The 14005-nt window shown below is 39.1% G+C and overlaps 1 protein-coding gene across 4 annotated transcripts in view; it reads right to left on the minus strand.

Annotated features, from left to right (window-relative positions):
* Nucleotides 1-14005, minus strand: part of CDK19 (cyclin dependent kinase 19) — a 163878-nt gene that overhangs the window by 19307 nt on the left and 130566 nt on the right. For all 4 annotated transcript variants that reach the window (XM_032858319.1, XM_032858318.1, XM_032858317.1 and 1 more), the window contains one exon: nucleotides 2900-2957. In XM_032858319.1, coding sequence (XP_032714210.1) covers nucleotides 2900-2957 — 58 coding nt within the window. The remainder of the gene's footprint in view (nucleotides 1-2899; nucleotides 2958-14005) is intronic.

Consider the following 14005-nt stretch of genomic DNA (forward strand, 5'->3'; position numbering starts at 1 on the left):
CAGGAAAAGGCAGTGTCTACCACTAAGGGACTTACAGGAGGCTGAGGTGACAAAATACATGGAGGAGATAAAAACAAAAAAGGGTAAGGGCTGTAAAGATAAAGGCGAGTTGCCATGGCTTCTACTAGACTCGATGTCCTTTGAGGGGAGGCCTCACGTCTCCTTCCTGGCTTTAACTGGAACAGTGTTTGGCAAACCTCTGCAGCGCTGAGTCCCACACTGAACGTGGGACTTGAGCTGTATTTCTAAAGGGTGAGCCACTGTGAGCAGTAAAGGGAGCAAGCAAGCATTTCAGGTGAGGCCTGAAGTCTTTAGGCTGCTGGGGCAGGGGCAGCTCATGTGCAGCAAAGGGCTCCATGCATTTTCCATTTGCACTTTTCTTTTCAAGTCCTTTTCAAAAAAGGACTATATTAAAGTGTTAAGCATAGGCATCCATTTCTAAATAAAATTTAGAAACAATTAAATCAACCAGATTGTTGACTGGACTGTTGGCATTGCTTATTGCTTATTTTAACCCTGACTTTATCCCTAATCTTGGATAGAATTACAATCCTAAAACTCTTAACAGGAGGGCAACTGATGGGCCTGGCTGGAGTATAGAATTTATGCTGCGGAGAACTAGAGAACCCTGGGAGTGGTGAGAAGACAAAGTGCGGTGGATGAGGATAAACGAGACAATTGATACAAACAAGGGAGAGTACGGGATGGTGATGATGAATTTGGTTTGAAACAAAGGAGGAGAGGTTGCTAGCAACAAATAAAAGTAAAGATAATATCGAAGTAAGGATTTCGGCTAGGGTGAGAGAAGAGAATCTGAGATTCAGATTGTAAAATGATTTTTAGAGAATCCATGATTTTAAGGGCACAACTTAGCAGTTCCTTAAAGAAGTAATTGTAGAGGGAGGCCATGCCCAAGCCAGTGCCCTAGGGGATCTTGAAACAAAGGCTAATAGGAATAAAAACGAATAATAAATAAAGTGCAGAAGAAAGAGCAAAAAGAGTAAATAGAAAAATAGAATTCTGTGATGCCACAGACCAAGGGAAAAGACAGTCCTGAAGTCAGACTAGTCAGAGGAAGGAATGACTAAGGCAATACAGGAAAATGGTGACTTACTATGGGCCACTGGCTCTGGTGAGACAGAGGTCATAGGTGACTGTTGGGAGAGCAGTTTTGACAGAGGGATGGAATTAGAGGACAGATTATAACAAATTAGGGTGAGTGGAACCCGTGGGTGAACACTGTGTGTTCTAGAAGTAGAGGAACAAGGGGGAGAAAAATGAACACATGGTAGAGAAAACACAATGGATATGAGAAGATTTATTCTAGCGTTGGGAATAGGGTTATCAATGTTGAAAGGTGACAAGGAGAAACCTGGGAAGTGGAGAGTGGAGACACAGCAGTGTGAGAACTTAACTACAGCAGGAAGATATTTAGAACCTGGGGGTGGGAAGGGGAGGTCACCAGCCTGCACTCAGGAGGGGAGAGTCGCTCTGATGGAGACCCTTTCAAAGGCAGTGCGGTGCTGACAGAACGTGGTTGGTGAGGGTAGAGCAGACATCTTTGATATGGCTGAGCAGCAGCGCTGGTAGGGAAAGAGACGCCAGCCGGATGTGGAATTCAAGTTCTCAGAGAGGCTGCATAAGCTGCAACCTCTCTAAAGCCAGCTCCCCTACTCGCTCACATCCACCAGGCGGGGGGTTGAGTAAAGTAAGTGAGGTAACATGTCTCGGCATTTACCACTGGACGGTGAACTGTCTACGTCACTGCCCCTCACAGGGAAGGCTACCATCACTACGCTTTCCCTTTCACCAATGTCTAGCAAAAGGTAGGGACTCGAGTGCCTACAAGAAAAAAATGTGAGCATGAAACAGGAGCAAGTGAGAAGTGGTGGAAAGGGGGTGGGAGTTGGGGGGAAGGGAAGGAAAGCAGCTACTTGGTTCTTAGTGACCACAGACAATGTTTTTTAGGACTGTGAATCTCAGTAAACTCAGTGTAGAGGTATAAAGAAAGGGAAGTTGGTTTAAAACAGCTTTTTCTGGAACTGGGCTAGCAAACTAATTGAAGAAGGAGAAATCCAAGGAGCAGGCAGGCTCGGTTGCAGTAGGACAGGATGGATAGGTAGCAGGTCAAGTTAGCACGATTTCACATCACCCCTAGTATGATATATGCGAACAGCAAAGAAAGCAGGTTGATGAAACAAAATTTCTTTTAAAACCTTTCTAAAAACCACTGAACATTTAACAAATGTAATTTCTATTAAAAATAAATCAGAATAAAGCATTTTTTAGCTCATTTTTTCCCCCAATACGTCATGGGTATGAATGATACCAATTTCTTTTAGAACAACCTTCAGGGTTGCAAAGGAAATTTTAATATATAGATAGGATTCCTGCTGGTGCCTTAACCTAAGACCACCACCAAGTAAGAGAGTCTATAACGATATGTATTCATTTGGAAAAAATATGTTGGTACCTGGCCCAGGGATGCAGGGGGTGGGGGACAGGTATCTGGGAAGATGTGTGTATTAGGTCAGGTGGCAGAGAGGCATTCAGGAAAAGAACACTGGTGAAGGTGAGACAAAAGCAAGACTTAGCAGATTATGTTTAGGGTAATGTGCAGAACAGTAATCACAGCATAAACACAAGTTTAGGTACTGTATGGGAATGAAGTTTTCGTTTTGGGCTTGCTTGACTGAGCTTAGAATCACAGAACCTTCTTTGGGGAATAAACCTAAGGAGTTTTATAAATTATTTCTCTACATTCCCCAACATATTTCCTAAAAATATGATGAGGAAGTCATGTGAAAATTAGCTACTTAAACAAGAGTCTTAAAAGGGGGACACCACCTTTGCAGCCACTTCAGTTTCTTAACAAATTATTTTAGAAATAATTACCTACCTATTTTGACTCTCCCCCTTTCAGGACCTTCTCCCATTACTAGGATATTTGCTGGTTTCTAGAAATAAAAATAGAGCATTCAAATTACTGTGTTTATTCTTTTGACATGCTCTAAAATGGAAAGAAGTTCTTAAAATAGGAAAATACCATTTCTATATTTGCATCAAAACCATAAGAGAATATTAAGTACCCTCTATATAAAAGCATTTGACATACTTGAAGTTAGCACTGAACTTCTATAAACATCGCTGCTTTGAAAACATCTTATTTTCAAAATTATATCATACAACTAATTATAAAGAAATTGAAGCTATCATTTCTGTTTACTCCATGGAAGTAACAAGTAATAATAATTTTTTTAAAAACCTACGAAGATTACAAATTGCTACCCATAACAGAGAGTTTTTGTGGTAGAAAATTTTTATGTAAAATTTCCACCCACAACATCACTGCCTTCATTTAAATGATTCAAATGGAATATTCCTTGCTCAATATTTCTAATCTACTAGAGGGAAGCATGATCAACATTCACGAGACTCCATTAAAATCCGTATGCAAAGTGAGAAATTCCAAATAGAATTTCAAGATGTAGGAAAATAAAAACCAGGGCTAATACAGAGCTATATAAAGAAAAGAATGAGCTGCAAATGTATCCACTGTTTTTTAAGTCATCCTCATTTGTAAATCTTTGGAAACAGAGGAACTGTGGAAACAGGCTTTTGGGCAAGTCAGTCTCCTCTGAGAAAATTTATGATTTTCTCATAGGGAGAAAATTTATGATTCATTCATTCAATCAATGAATATATTTTTAGCATCTTCTAGGGAGAAAAAAAGTATTAACAATTAAAAGGAAACACAAGCGCAATGATGAACCAAATTTCTAACCTCCAAATGCTCATTACATAAGTAGAAAGAAAAAACAAGAGCTCTGTATCTTAAAAGCTAATGTCATTTATGAGTTACAGACAGAAGTGAGGTCTTGGGTTAGAGGTTAAACCAGATTACTTTAAATCCCCTCCAATTTGTTGGCTCTTTTCGAAGTTTCAATGAAAACAATAAGCACTTAAAAAAAAAACAAAACCAGCTCAAAGTCGGAAGTGATTAACCAGAGTTTCCATTGTTGAGGAAAATATTCATTGGAGGTGAGGGCAAGGGTGCTTTCCATTATCCAGATCCTGAAAAATGAACAGGAACTAGCATGGTAGAGTAGAAGGGTAAAAAAAGGACAGGAGGTGAAAAAGGCTATGAATGAGGTAGGCTTAGGAGACAGTAACCTGGACAGAACTCTGGACAGAAACCAGAGGACTCATGTTGGGGGTAGTAAAGTGAACCTAGACTTGGGACAGTCTTAAATGCCAGCTGAAGTAATCAGACCTTTATGTGACAGGCGTGAGGTGATAGGAAAGGGGGCATTATCAGAACTAGGCTATGTCCAAGGTCTTCTCGGCTGAAACGGAGTAGGGGGTGTGGAGCTGAGGAGTAACACTGTGAAGGAGAAATTAGCAGGACTTTGCATCTAGTTGAAGTCAGAAGACTAAGACAAAGGGTGATAAAAAAAAATTTCAGCAAGGTTTTGAGTTTCTGCAACTGGAAGGATAATGGTTCCTTTATTATGGAAAAGTTATGAGAGGTCCTGGTTAGGGAGGGGAAAACAATGTGAGATGCCCAAGTCCCACTAGCCAGGGGAATGGAAATAGGAAGGTTTGGATTTGAAAGTCATTGTCACTGGAGTATGATGACTGAAGACGACATGAGATAAAATTAGTTTATCACAGCCAAAATACAAAATAGCACTAGATGAAACCCAAACCCGCAAGGTTCAAGTTTGACAACAACTTATCAACGATCCATTATAGATAAAACACAGTACTGCAGACTTTCTGGGAAGAAAGAAAAATAAAACATGACGCTCTTAATTTCAAAGAGCTTTCAAATCTAGTAGGAAAAGACAGACAAACTGCTTTTTAGAATATCAGGCAGGTTACAAAAACTACCAAAATAAACCAAAAGTAAGTAGAAGTAAAAAGATAACGGTATGGGCAGAAATCTATGAACAAGACGGTGTTTATGAAGCCTCTAGGACAACTACTTCAAGAGAAGAGAAGGTACAAATAAACATTACAAATTACAGGAGTGGCCATAAAAACAGGTCCAATGGAGGTTAGAAGGATAAAAGAACCCCACAAAGAACTTTATATCGACTAATTTTAAAATGTGTACAAAACAGACCAAATGAAGAAAATGTAACGAACAAATTGACTCAAAATGAATTATAAAAGCTTAAGAAACCAATACATGCTAAATAAATTTAAAGTTAAAAATCTTCCTACCAAGAAAACACTGGACCTCAAATCACAAAAGCAAGTTCTCCAAATTTTCGATGAACAGATTGTTCAATCTATCCAAACATTTGCAGAGAATAGAAAAAGAGGGAATGCTCCCATTACATTCTAGAAGGCCAATATAATCTTGGTAGAAGACCCAAAGTATGAGAAAGAAAAATTTCAGGCCAACTTCATAAATATAAATACAAAAATACTCATGAGTATAGATGTAAAAATATTAAACAAAATATTATTAAGTCAAAAGCTACTAACAGGAATTCCAGGATGGCTTAATGTGAGAAAACCTATATATGTCCTTCATCCTATTAGCATTTTAAAAAAGAAAAATAATATTAATTATCTTGATAGAGGCTCAAAAAGCACTTGACAAAACACCCATTCATGATAAAAATCTCTCAGCAAGTTAGACTAGAAAAGTACCTCCTTAACCTGATAATAGGTATGTATCAAAAACTAAGAAGTAGCATGGGAAGCATTCCCTTTAAAATTGGGACTAATGCAGAGATACCTACCATTACCACTTCTAAAATCAACATCACAATGTAAGTCTAGTGCTATGAAGCATTAATTAAAGGAATATGGATTGGAAAGGCAGTAACAAAATTATTCTCTGAAGATGATATAATTATTTACATAAAAAATTCAAAGTATTTACAGACAAGTTATTAGCAATAGTAAGAGAGTTTAGTAGGATGTTTGTCTAACTGAACAATATGAAAAAGCCAACTGTATTTCTATATATCAGCAAAAAAAAAAAAAAAAAAAAAAAGGTAGGAGGGGCGCCTGGGTGTATCCGTGAGTTAAAGCCTCTGCTTTCGTCCCAGAGTCCTGGTGTCGAGCCCCACATCGGGTTCTCTGCTCGGTAGGGAGCCTGCTTCCCCTGCTCTTTCTCTGTCTGCCTCTCTGCCTACTTGTGATCTCTGTCTGTCAAATAAATAAATAAAATCTTAAAAAAAAAAAAGGTAGGAAATAAAATTTTTGAAAGGCAGCACTTCTATAGTAATAAAAAACTATAAGGTTCCTAAAAATAAATACACTAAAGGAGGTACAAGATTTTTATACAGAAAATCTTGAAACTTGTTCTTAAATGATATTAGTAAGTCCGAAGTAAATTAAGAGGCCAGCTTATAGATAAGAGGACTCTATAAAGACATCAATTTTCCCCATTCTTGTCTGTAAATTCAATGCAATTTCAATTCTAATTCCATCTAAGGGATGTGTGTGTGTGTGTGTGTGTGTGTGTGTGTGTGTAAACTTGAAAAGCTGATTTTTAAAAAAATGCGGAAAATAAAATGTATGTCTAAGAGCAAAGACCTAAGGTTGGCCAAGACAGTCATGAAGTGCTAGAGGAAACAGGACATCACAATTTATTTTAAAGCCAGCAACTAAGTGTTATACTGGTAGAGAGAGAAAGAGAGACATATAGATCAATGGGATAGAATGGAGAGCCCAGACAGAAGAACCATGATACTGGGAGAAGAGGAACTTCAGGTCAGTGGAGGAAAGAGGAACCATTTACTAAATGGTATTGGCACAGCAGATCATCCAAGTGGGGAAAAAATAAATAAAATGAAAGCTCACCTCATACCATACACACAATTTCAGGCAGATTAAGGATTTAAACATGAAAAACAAAATTTTAAAACTGTTGGAGGGTAAGGGAGAATGCAGAGAATATCTTTCTGACGTAGGAAAGAAAGATATTTCTTTCATGTAGGAAAGAATTCCTTAAACAAGATAAAAAAAATAATCATAAAAGAAAAGACTGATAAATCTGGCTATTAAAAATAACTTTCGGAGGCGCCTGGGTGGCTCAGTGGGTTAGGCCTCTGCTTTCAGTTTGGGTCATGGTCTCGGGGTCCTGGGATCGAGCCCTACATGAGGCTCTCTGCTTGGCGGAGAGTCTGCTTCCCCCTCTCTCTCTGCCTGCCTCTGCCTACTTGTGATCTGTCTCTCTCTATCAAATACATAAATAAAATCTAATAAATAAATAAATAAATAAATAAATAAATAAATAAAAATAAATAACTTCCATGGTGCCTGGGTGGTTCAGTGGGTTAAGCCTCTGCCTTTAGCTCAGTTCATGATCCCGGGGTCCTGGAATCAAGCCCTGCATCGGGCTCTCTGCTCAGTGGGGAGCCTGCTTCCCCCTCTCTCTCTGCTGCCTCTCTGCCTACTTGTGATCTCTGTCAAATAAATAAAATCTTAAAAAATTTAAAAAATAACTTTTAACCATCAAAAATAAAGAAAACAAAAAAACAAAGCACAAACTGCCAGAAGTATTTGCAATACACATCAGTAACAAAAATTTTGTGTCCAGAAAAAAGAACTCCCACAAGTCAATAGAAAAATGAGCAAAATGTCCGAACAGGCATTTAACAAAAGAAGAAACATTTTACCCGTAAGCATATGAAGATGCTCAACCTCATCGATCACGAGGGAAATGCAATTAAAATCACAGTGAGATACCATTTTACACCTAATATATGGGTTAAAAATTAAGAACTATTGAGTAGGAATCGGGTCAGGGGGAACTCCAATACATTGTTGGTAAGAGAATAACTTGGTACAACTTCTTTGGAAAGCAATTTGGCATCATCTTGCAAACCTGAACAATTACATACCCTTTGACTCAGTAATTCCATTTTTAGACACACCAGAGAATGTTCATAGCAGCATAGATTGTAACACACACACAAAAAAAATCTGGACACAACCCAAATTTCTAGCTAATAGAAAAATGGAGAAATTAATTTTGGTAGAATCACACAATGAATTTTAAAATAGCAGTGAAAATTTGGCAGTTACTAATAAAGGTAAAAAAAGTCTGAATCTTGGAAGCATAATGTTGAGTTAAAAAAAAGCAAGTTTAGAAGACTATCTACAGCAGAATGCCATTTTCATAAACCTTAAAAACCAAGCAAAGCTAAAGAATATACTGTACAGGCACACATACAAACGGGATAAACCTATTTTTAAAAAAGGAGTGAATAATGGATTCAAAACTTAGGATATTTGTTAACGTCTTCAGGAGGCAGGAGGTTGGGATGGGGGGAAGCATAAACAGAAGCAAGCTATCAGTTATGTCCCAGTTATTGGGGTAAGTGACATCTCTCAACTGTTATGCTTTTGTAAGGTACATAATGTTCCAAATACTCTTTTGTATATATCATATATTAGGACGATAATAAAGACAAAAAACAAAGCGAGGAATGGGGATATGCATTGCTGGGAGGGTGTCATTTTCAAGAGTAATAAGCACTATTTTAAATGGCTCAGAGAATGCCTCCTTTTGAGAAGGGAACTTTTGGGATAAGACCTGAAGAAAGTAGAGTAATAAGCTGCTGTAATCTAAGGGAAGAGCCGTCTAGGTAGAGGGAAGGGGAAACTGAATGGTTAGAGACAGGAGCTCGCCTGGTGAACTAGAGACCTGCTAGGGAGAACAGTGGGCATCAGGAAGCACAGGATAAGGAATTGATGATTCTAGAAAAATCTGGAAAGCCAACAGAAGGCTTGCTTTCTGTCCCTGATGGTTCTGCTTTTGGCACAAGTCATCGGAATACCAGAATTCGGTAAGTTCTTGAGCACCGTCTGGTACACGCTCTGAGAGTAGGTGAGGGCTCCCACAAGATTTGCAGAAGGCAAGGTCATGGTGTAGAGCAGTGAGGAGAAGCCTTGGTGAGCTTGCAGGCTGGCTAACTGGAGAAAGAGCGAAGAGGTCAATGTGGCTGGAGTCAATGAGACAGTAAGAGAGTTAGCACAGGAGAACCAGTGGAGAGATACAGTGAAGCTTATCCGTCATACAGAATGACACAGGAACTTGGAAAGACAAGGTTTTACATGACTAGAATTCACATCATTCTATTCTATATTACCTTTTGTCCTACCCATAATTCTCATAGGTTGTATAATATGGATTTTGCCATTTTGCCAAATCTCTGATAGAAGGATATGGAGAGACTATCACTTTCTATAACACATATTTCTATAATGTTTGACTTTGTATTTTTTGGTATACATTAGAGAAACAGTTTTTATTATTTTTTTTAAGATTTTACTTATTTGACAGACAGAGATCACAAGTAGGTGGAGAGGCAGGCAGGGAGAGAGAGAAAGAGAGGAGGAAGCAGGCTCCCTGCTGAGCAGAGAGCCTGATGTGGGGCTCGATTCCAGGACCCTGAGATCATGACCTGAGCCAAAGGCAGAGGCTTAACCCACTGAGCCACACAGGTGCCCTGAGAAACAGTATTTTTTAATAAAAAAATAAATAATGCTGAGAGAAATAAAAGGTGCTTTGAGGAAAACAAGCCAATGGAAAACCCTGTGAAGGAGCAACTAAGGTAAGAAAACAGCTTTAGGGTTCTAGAAGCTAAGAGAGCTTGAAAAGGAAGAGGTGGTCTTTAGGTGCAATAGAATGAAAGATGGGAAGAGACAACTTCTGCCCATTTACAGACACCATAAATGAGACCCTAATAAGCAGAAAGAAGGTAAAGGCGGAATTAGAGTATACTGTTGAAGGCCTTAGTAAGAATAGACTCTCCGGGATATAAAAATTCTTCAGGGGTCTGGCTGGCTCAGTCAGAAGGGTATGCAACTCTTGATCTTGGAGTCATGAGTTCAAGCCCCACATTGGGTACAAAGATTACTTAAATTAATAAAACTTAAAAATTATCAAATTATCAAATAAGCCACCTTACATACCCTTTGCTACATTATTTGTAATTCCTAAATTTTGAGCTTAAACCTTTCAAAATAAATCTGTAAGATAAAAACACAAAGTATGTGATGTGGAAGCAAAGCTGCTTCACATAAGAAATGAAAATAGATTATGAGCCTTCGAATGGGAGAAAAGCAGGAAGCTGGTCTCCGATCACTGCCAGCTAACTCTCAGAAGTTTGTGCAGTCATGCTCTATAGAAACAGATAATGTGAGCACCACAATGGAATGAGGTTACAGAGAGAGACAGAGAAAACAGGATTCTAGCTGGTACCGAAGTTTGTAAGGAATACCTTTTATAGAAGATACTTGAAGCCTATGGAAGCTCTAAGTGTGGAGTCCCCCTGTAGAGCGTGAGCTGAGGGCAGAGACAATGACGTGGTTGGGGGGAGCAGTGGCTATAAGTTCTTTTGTACAACCCAAGAAAGGAACCCAGGGCTTGGCAGTATCCACAGAGAAGGACTGCCGTAGTCAAGTTAAGACCGAGAATTGCACAGGAAGTCATTTTTAAATACATACCCTTTAACTGGGATTACATGTCCCCCCCCAGAACAAGTAAATAAATATTCAGGTCACAAGATATGTGATTCTTTCAAAATAACAATGATAACAACAAAATAAATATTATAAGCATCATTAAAATGCATTTACATTTTCAAAGCATTTTCATATCAATCATTTCCTTGAAATACTCAAGGGCCTCCAGGTCTGGGGCAAGTCTCAGAGCCTCCACCTGATCCTCAAGGTTCCAAACCAAGTCACATTTACAGATATTATGCTTCATTTTCAAAAGACTAACTTTAATAGTGATTACTTTAAGTGAAAGTATGTGCTTTAAAAAAACAAAATTAAGCCAACTGCAGCTCAAGCACACGCACCCATACCCACGCACAACCTGAAAGAACGAAGAGAGGATACCAAAGTTGTTCTGACCTACTTACATCCCAATTAACACGGACTACGCTTTACTAAAACTCCTCTTACTGTGAACACAAAATGCCAGCTGTGAAAGAAAGTGATACTGCTGGGTTTGCACACTTTTGTTACCATAGCAACAGCAGAAATGGCAGGAGTTGGATGCCTCGCATTTAAGTTATCAGCAATAAAATCGGATAGACAAATCAAGGCTACAGGGTTCGTTTTGGTTAAATTGTACTTTAAAGGCAAAAGTCAGGGAGATAATGTGACAATGTGATTACTTAGAAACTATTCTCGAAATAATCAGCATTTTAGCAAAATTTGGCTAATTCTGAAGTTACATGCAGGATGCTTTGCATGTACTTTGGATTTGCTTTCTCCTTCTATAGAATCAATTTTCTCCCCACAGGTTAAATTTATTTTAGTTAACTGGCACCTCATAAAAGAACAGCCTAAAGATACACAATTATCCTTTACTATATTTTCTTTGTACTCCCCACCCCAGGACATTTGCAACAAAAAATATGAAGCCACAAGATGACTCTTACCAGGACCAATAAAGAAGATAGGAAAACACAAACACAATTGTCTACAATCCTGAATAATTGGGACAAAACCAATCAGAGTATCAGTCAGGCTCATTTCTGAACAATGAATACCACGGACTTCATATGGATGGCTAGAACTATTCTTTTACTTCAATATACTAGTGGCACAACTTTCCTCACATTTGATATGGAAGTACACTCCTGGGAGAAAACCTTCCATTTATGTTCTTTATACCGTTTTCCACTGTTCGCCCTGAACAAAAAAGATTCTGTGTTGTAACAAATTGCGCAAAGAATGAGTGAGATATATGTGCTTTGTTTCCTTAGCAAAGACAACAGTCATTTGCTAAGAGCCTCAGTTTATCATAACTGTTTATGCCTTAAAATAACCTTCTTGATAGTATAAAAAAAGCAATACCTGCTTTTTCTAACTGAAAGAAATACGAAGATTTCGCTTTTACAAAAAAAGGTGAGAAGCGAAGATCGTGACCAGCTTTGTTGCACAGGAGCCCTCATGGTGGCCTTGGGTTCCGCGCAGGGAGAATGGCTTGCCAGCTACTTTCCCCACGCAGCACTCAGCATCAACCTGCCATCGCTTGCAACTATACGCATCTGGGCTTTCTCCGGACTTATTGTGTGTATCCGGTAGCAAGATGTGTCCTAAGGCATCAGAAATGCCTGAGGGAGGTTATTTCTTGGGTCTAGGAAAGCTCAAAAACGTCCAATAAAAATTAATGGTTACCATTTCTTTACTCCATTTCAGCCTACAGAAGATTTCATAGGAACATTCTACTTTGGGATACTGGTAAAAATCCATAGAGGTTTTTTTAAAAAATCCCAATTTTAGTTTATTTTAGAGTTTCGGCAACCATGCATATGCTAATGACACTCAAATCTATAACCACAGGTCTCTAAACGTCGATATAGCTTAGAGTTAGGTCAACGGTAAGTTGGCTGTCTCCAAAGTCATCTCCACTTGTTCGAACAGATTTTTTACTGCCTCTTCTTCTGGTATTCTTTTCTCAGTCAACAAAAGCAGAAGTCTGAACACCCTGTCCTTTATCCCTCAAATCGAATTCTCAGATCTGATTATCTCACTTTCTAAATATTCAGCTACTATTTCCGCTCCTATCTACCTTGATTACCTCTGCCAGGTCTTCGTCACCTCACCACCACCTGATTATGTATCTGCCATCCCGGCACCCTCACACCAATTCTCCAAATCCCTGTCTGAGTGGTCTCTCTTAAGCAAAACCTGACCAGCTCAGCTCCAAGCGGTCACAGGTGAAGTCCACACTTCTGAACATGATGGTGAAGAATCACCACAGTCGGGTCCTTACTCTTCCTTTCTGCTTCATCGTTCACTACTTCTCGCTTCGTTCCAATGATACCAACATGCTTTCAGTTTCCTACCCCATTCTCTTACTCCTATTGTCTCCTCTACCTGGAATGCTGCCCTGCGTCTCTCCCCTTTCATTTTATAAATTTCTATTCCTCCATTAGAGTCAGCTCAGTTTGAGTCCTCTCAGACCACCCCCATCCCAACTGGTCAGACGTCCTCCTGTGTTCACTACCTTACGCATAGCAGATCCCTGACTATATCTCATAATGTCTTCTTTTTTTTTTTTTTAAAGATTTTATTTATTTATTTATTTGAGAGGGAGAGCACGTGCATGGGTGGGTGGGGGGAAAGTAGAGGAAGAGGAAGAGGAAGAAGCAGATTCCTGCTTGAGACAGGATCCAACGCAGAGCTGGATCCCAGGACCTGGAGATCAAGACCTGAGCAGAAGGCAGACACTTAACCAACCCAGGCCCCTCCATCATGTTTTTAAGCCTTGTTGTTATGTGATGATCCATCTGTGTTTCTTCCCCACCCTGCCTTCACTGAGGGAGGGGACTGTATTTCATTTATCTGCGTAGTCCCAGCGCCCAGCATAATTCCTGGTACATATTAGAAGATCAAAATCTGTCTGTAAAGCAAATATTCCGAGTCTGTAAGCCACCACTTCCCCCACAGAAATTCAGTTATAAATGAACCATCTACTTACAATGACAATTAGGTTCCATAGCTCTATAAGCGTCCCACTTTAGCTATATTGTGGGTGAAACAGGCCTTTGTATTCAGAGAACCTAACCACTGTTCGAACTGCTGTTTCTAAGCAAAAATGCCTTCCCACTTCAAAATTATTTATCTACAACGAGATGCAGGCTATCTGTAGCTCAGGAGCCGTCTGTGATTAAACGCTGTGATTCATTTCATTTTGCCTTAAAATGGTCTGGAGGCATCTGTAATAGGTTAATCTGAATAACCCCTGTTCATCAAACCTTGGTGTTCACAGTAAACAATGCCTGCCTACCCAGCCAGCACAACAGTTAACAATGCACTTCTTTGTTTTTGCCTTTTAGGAGTGGTTACAGGCCTGGACAGCAGAGATAAGGTTTTCTTTTCTCTAACAAGAACCAATAAAAAGCAGCCATTATGAAAAGCTTAATGCAAGACAAACAACAGGTATCTAGAAGACTACTTAGCTAACTGCAAGGTCACTAAGAGTACAATCAAGATAAATCCTACATTGATG

This window comes from Lontra canadensis, unplaced genomic scaffold, assembly GCF_010015895.1.
Source record: "Lontra canadensis isolate GAN:19392208 unplaced genomic scaffold, GSC_riverotter_1.0 scaffold14, whole genome shotgun sequence".
In the NCBI taxonomy this organism is placed as follows: Eukaryota; Metazoa; Chordata; class Mammalia; order Carnivora; family Mustelidae; genus Lontra; species Lontra canadensis.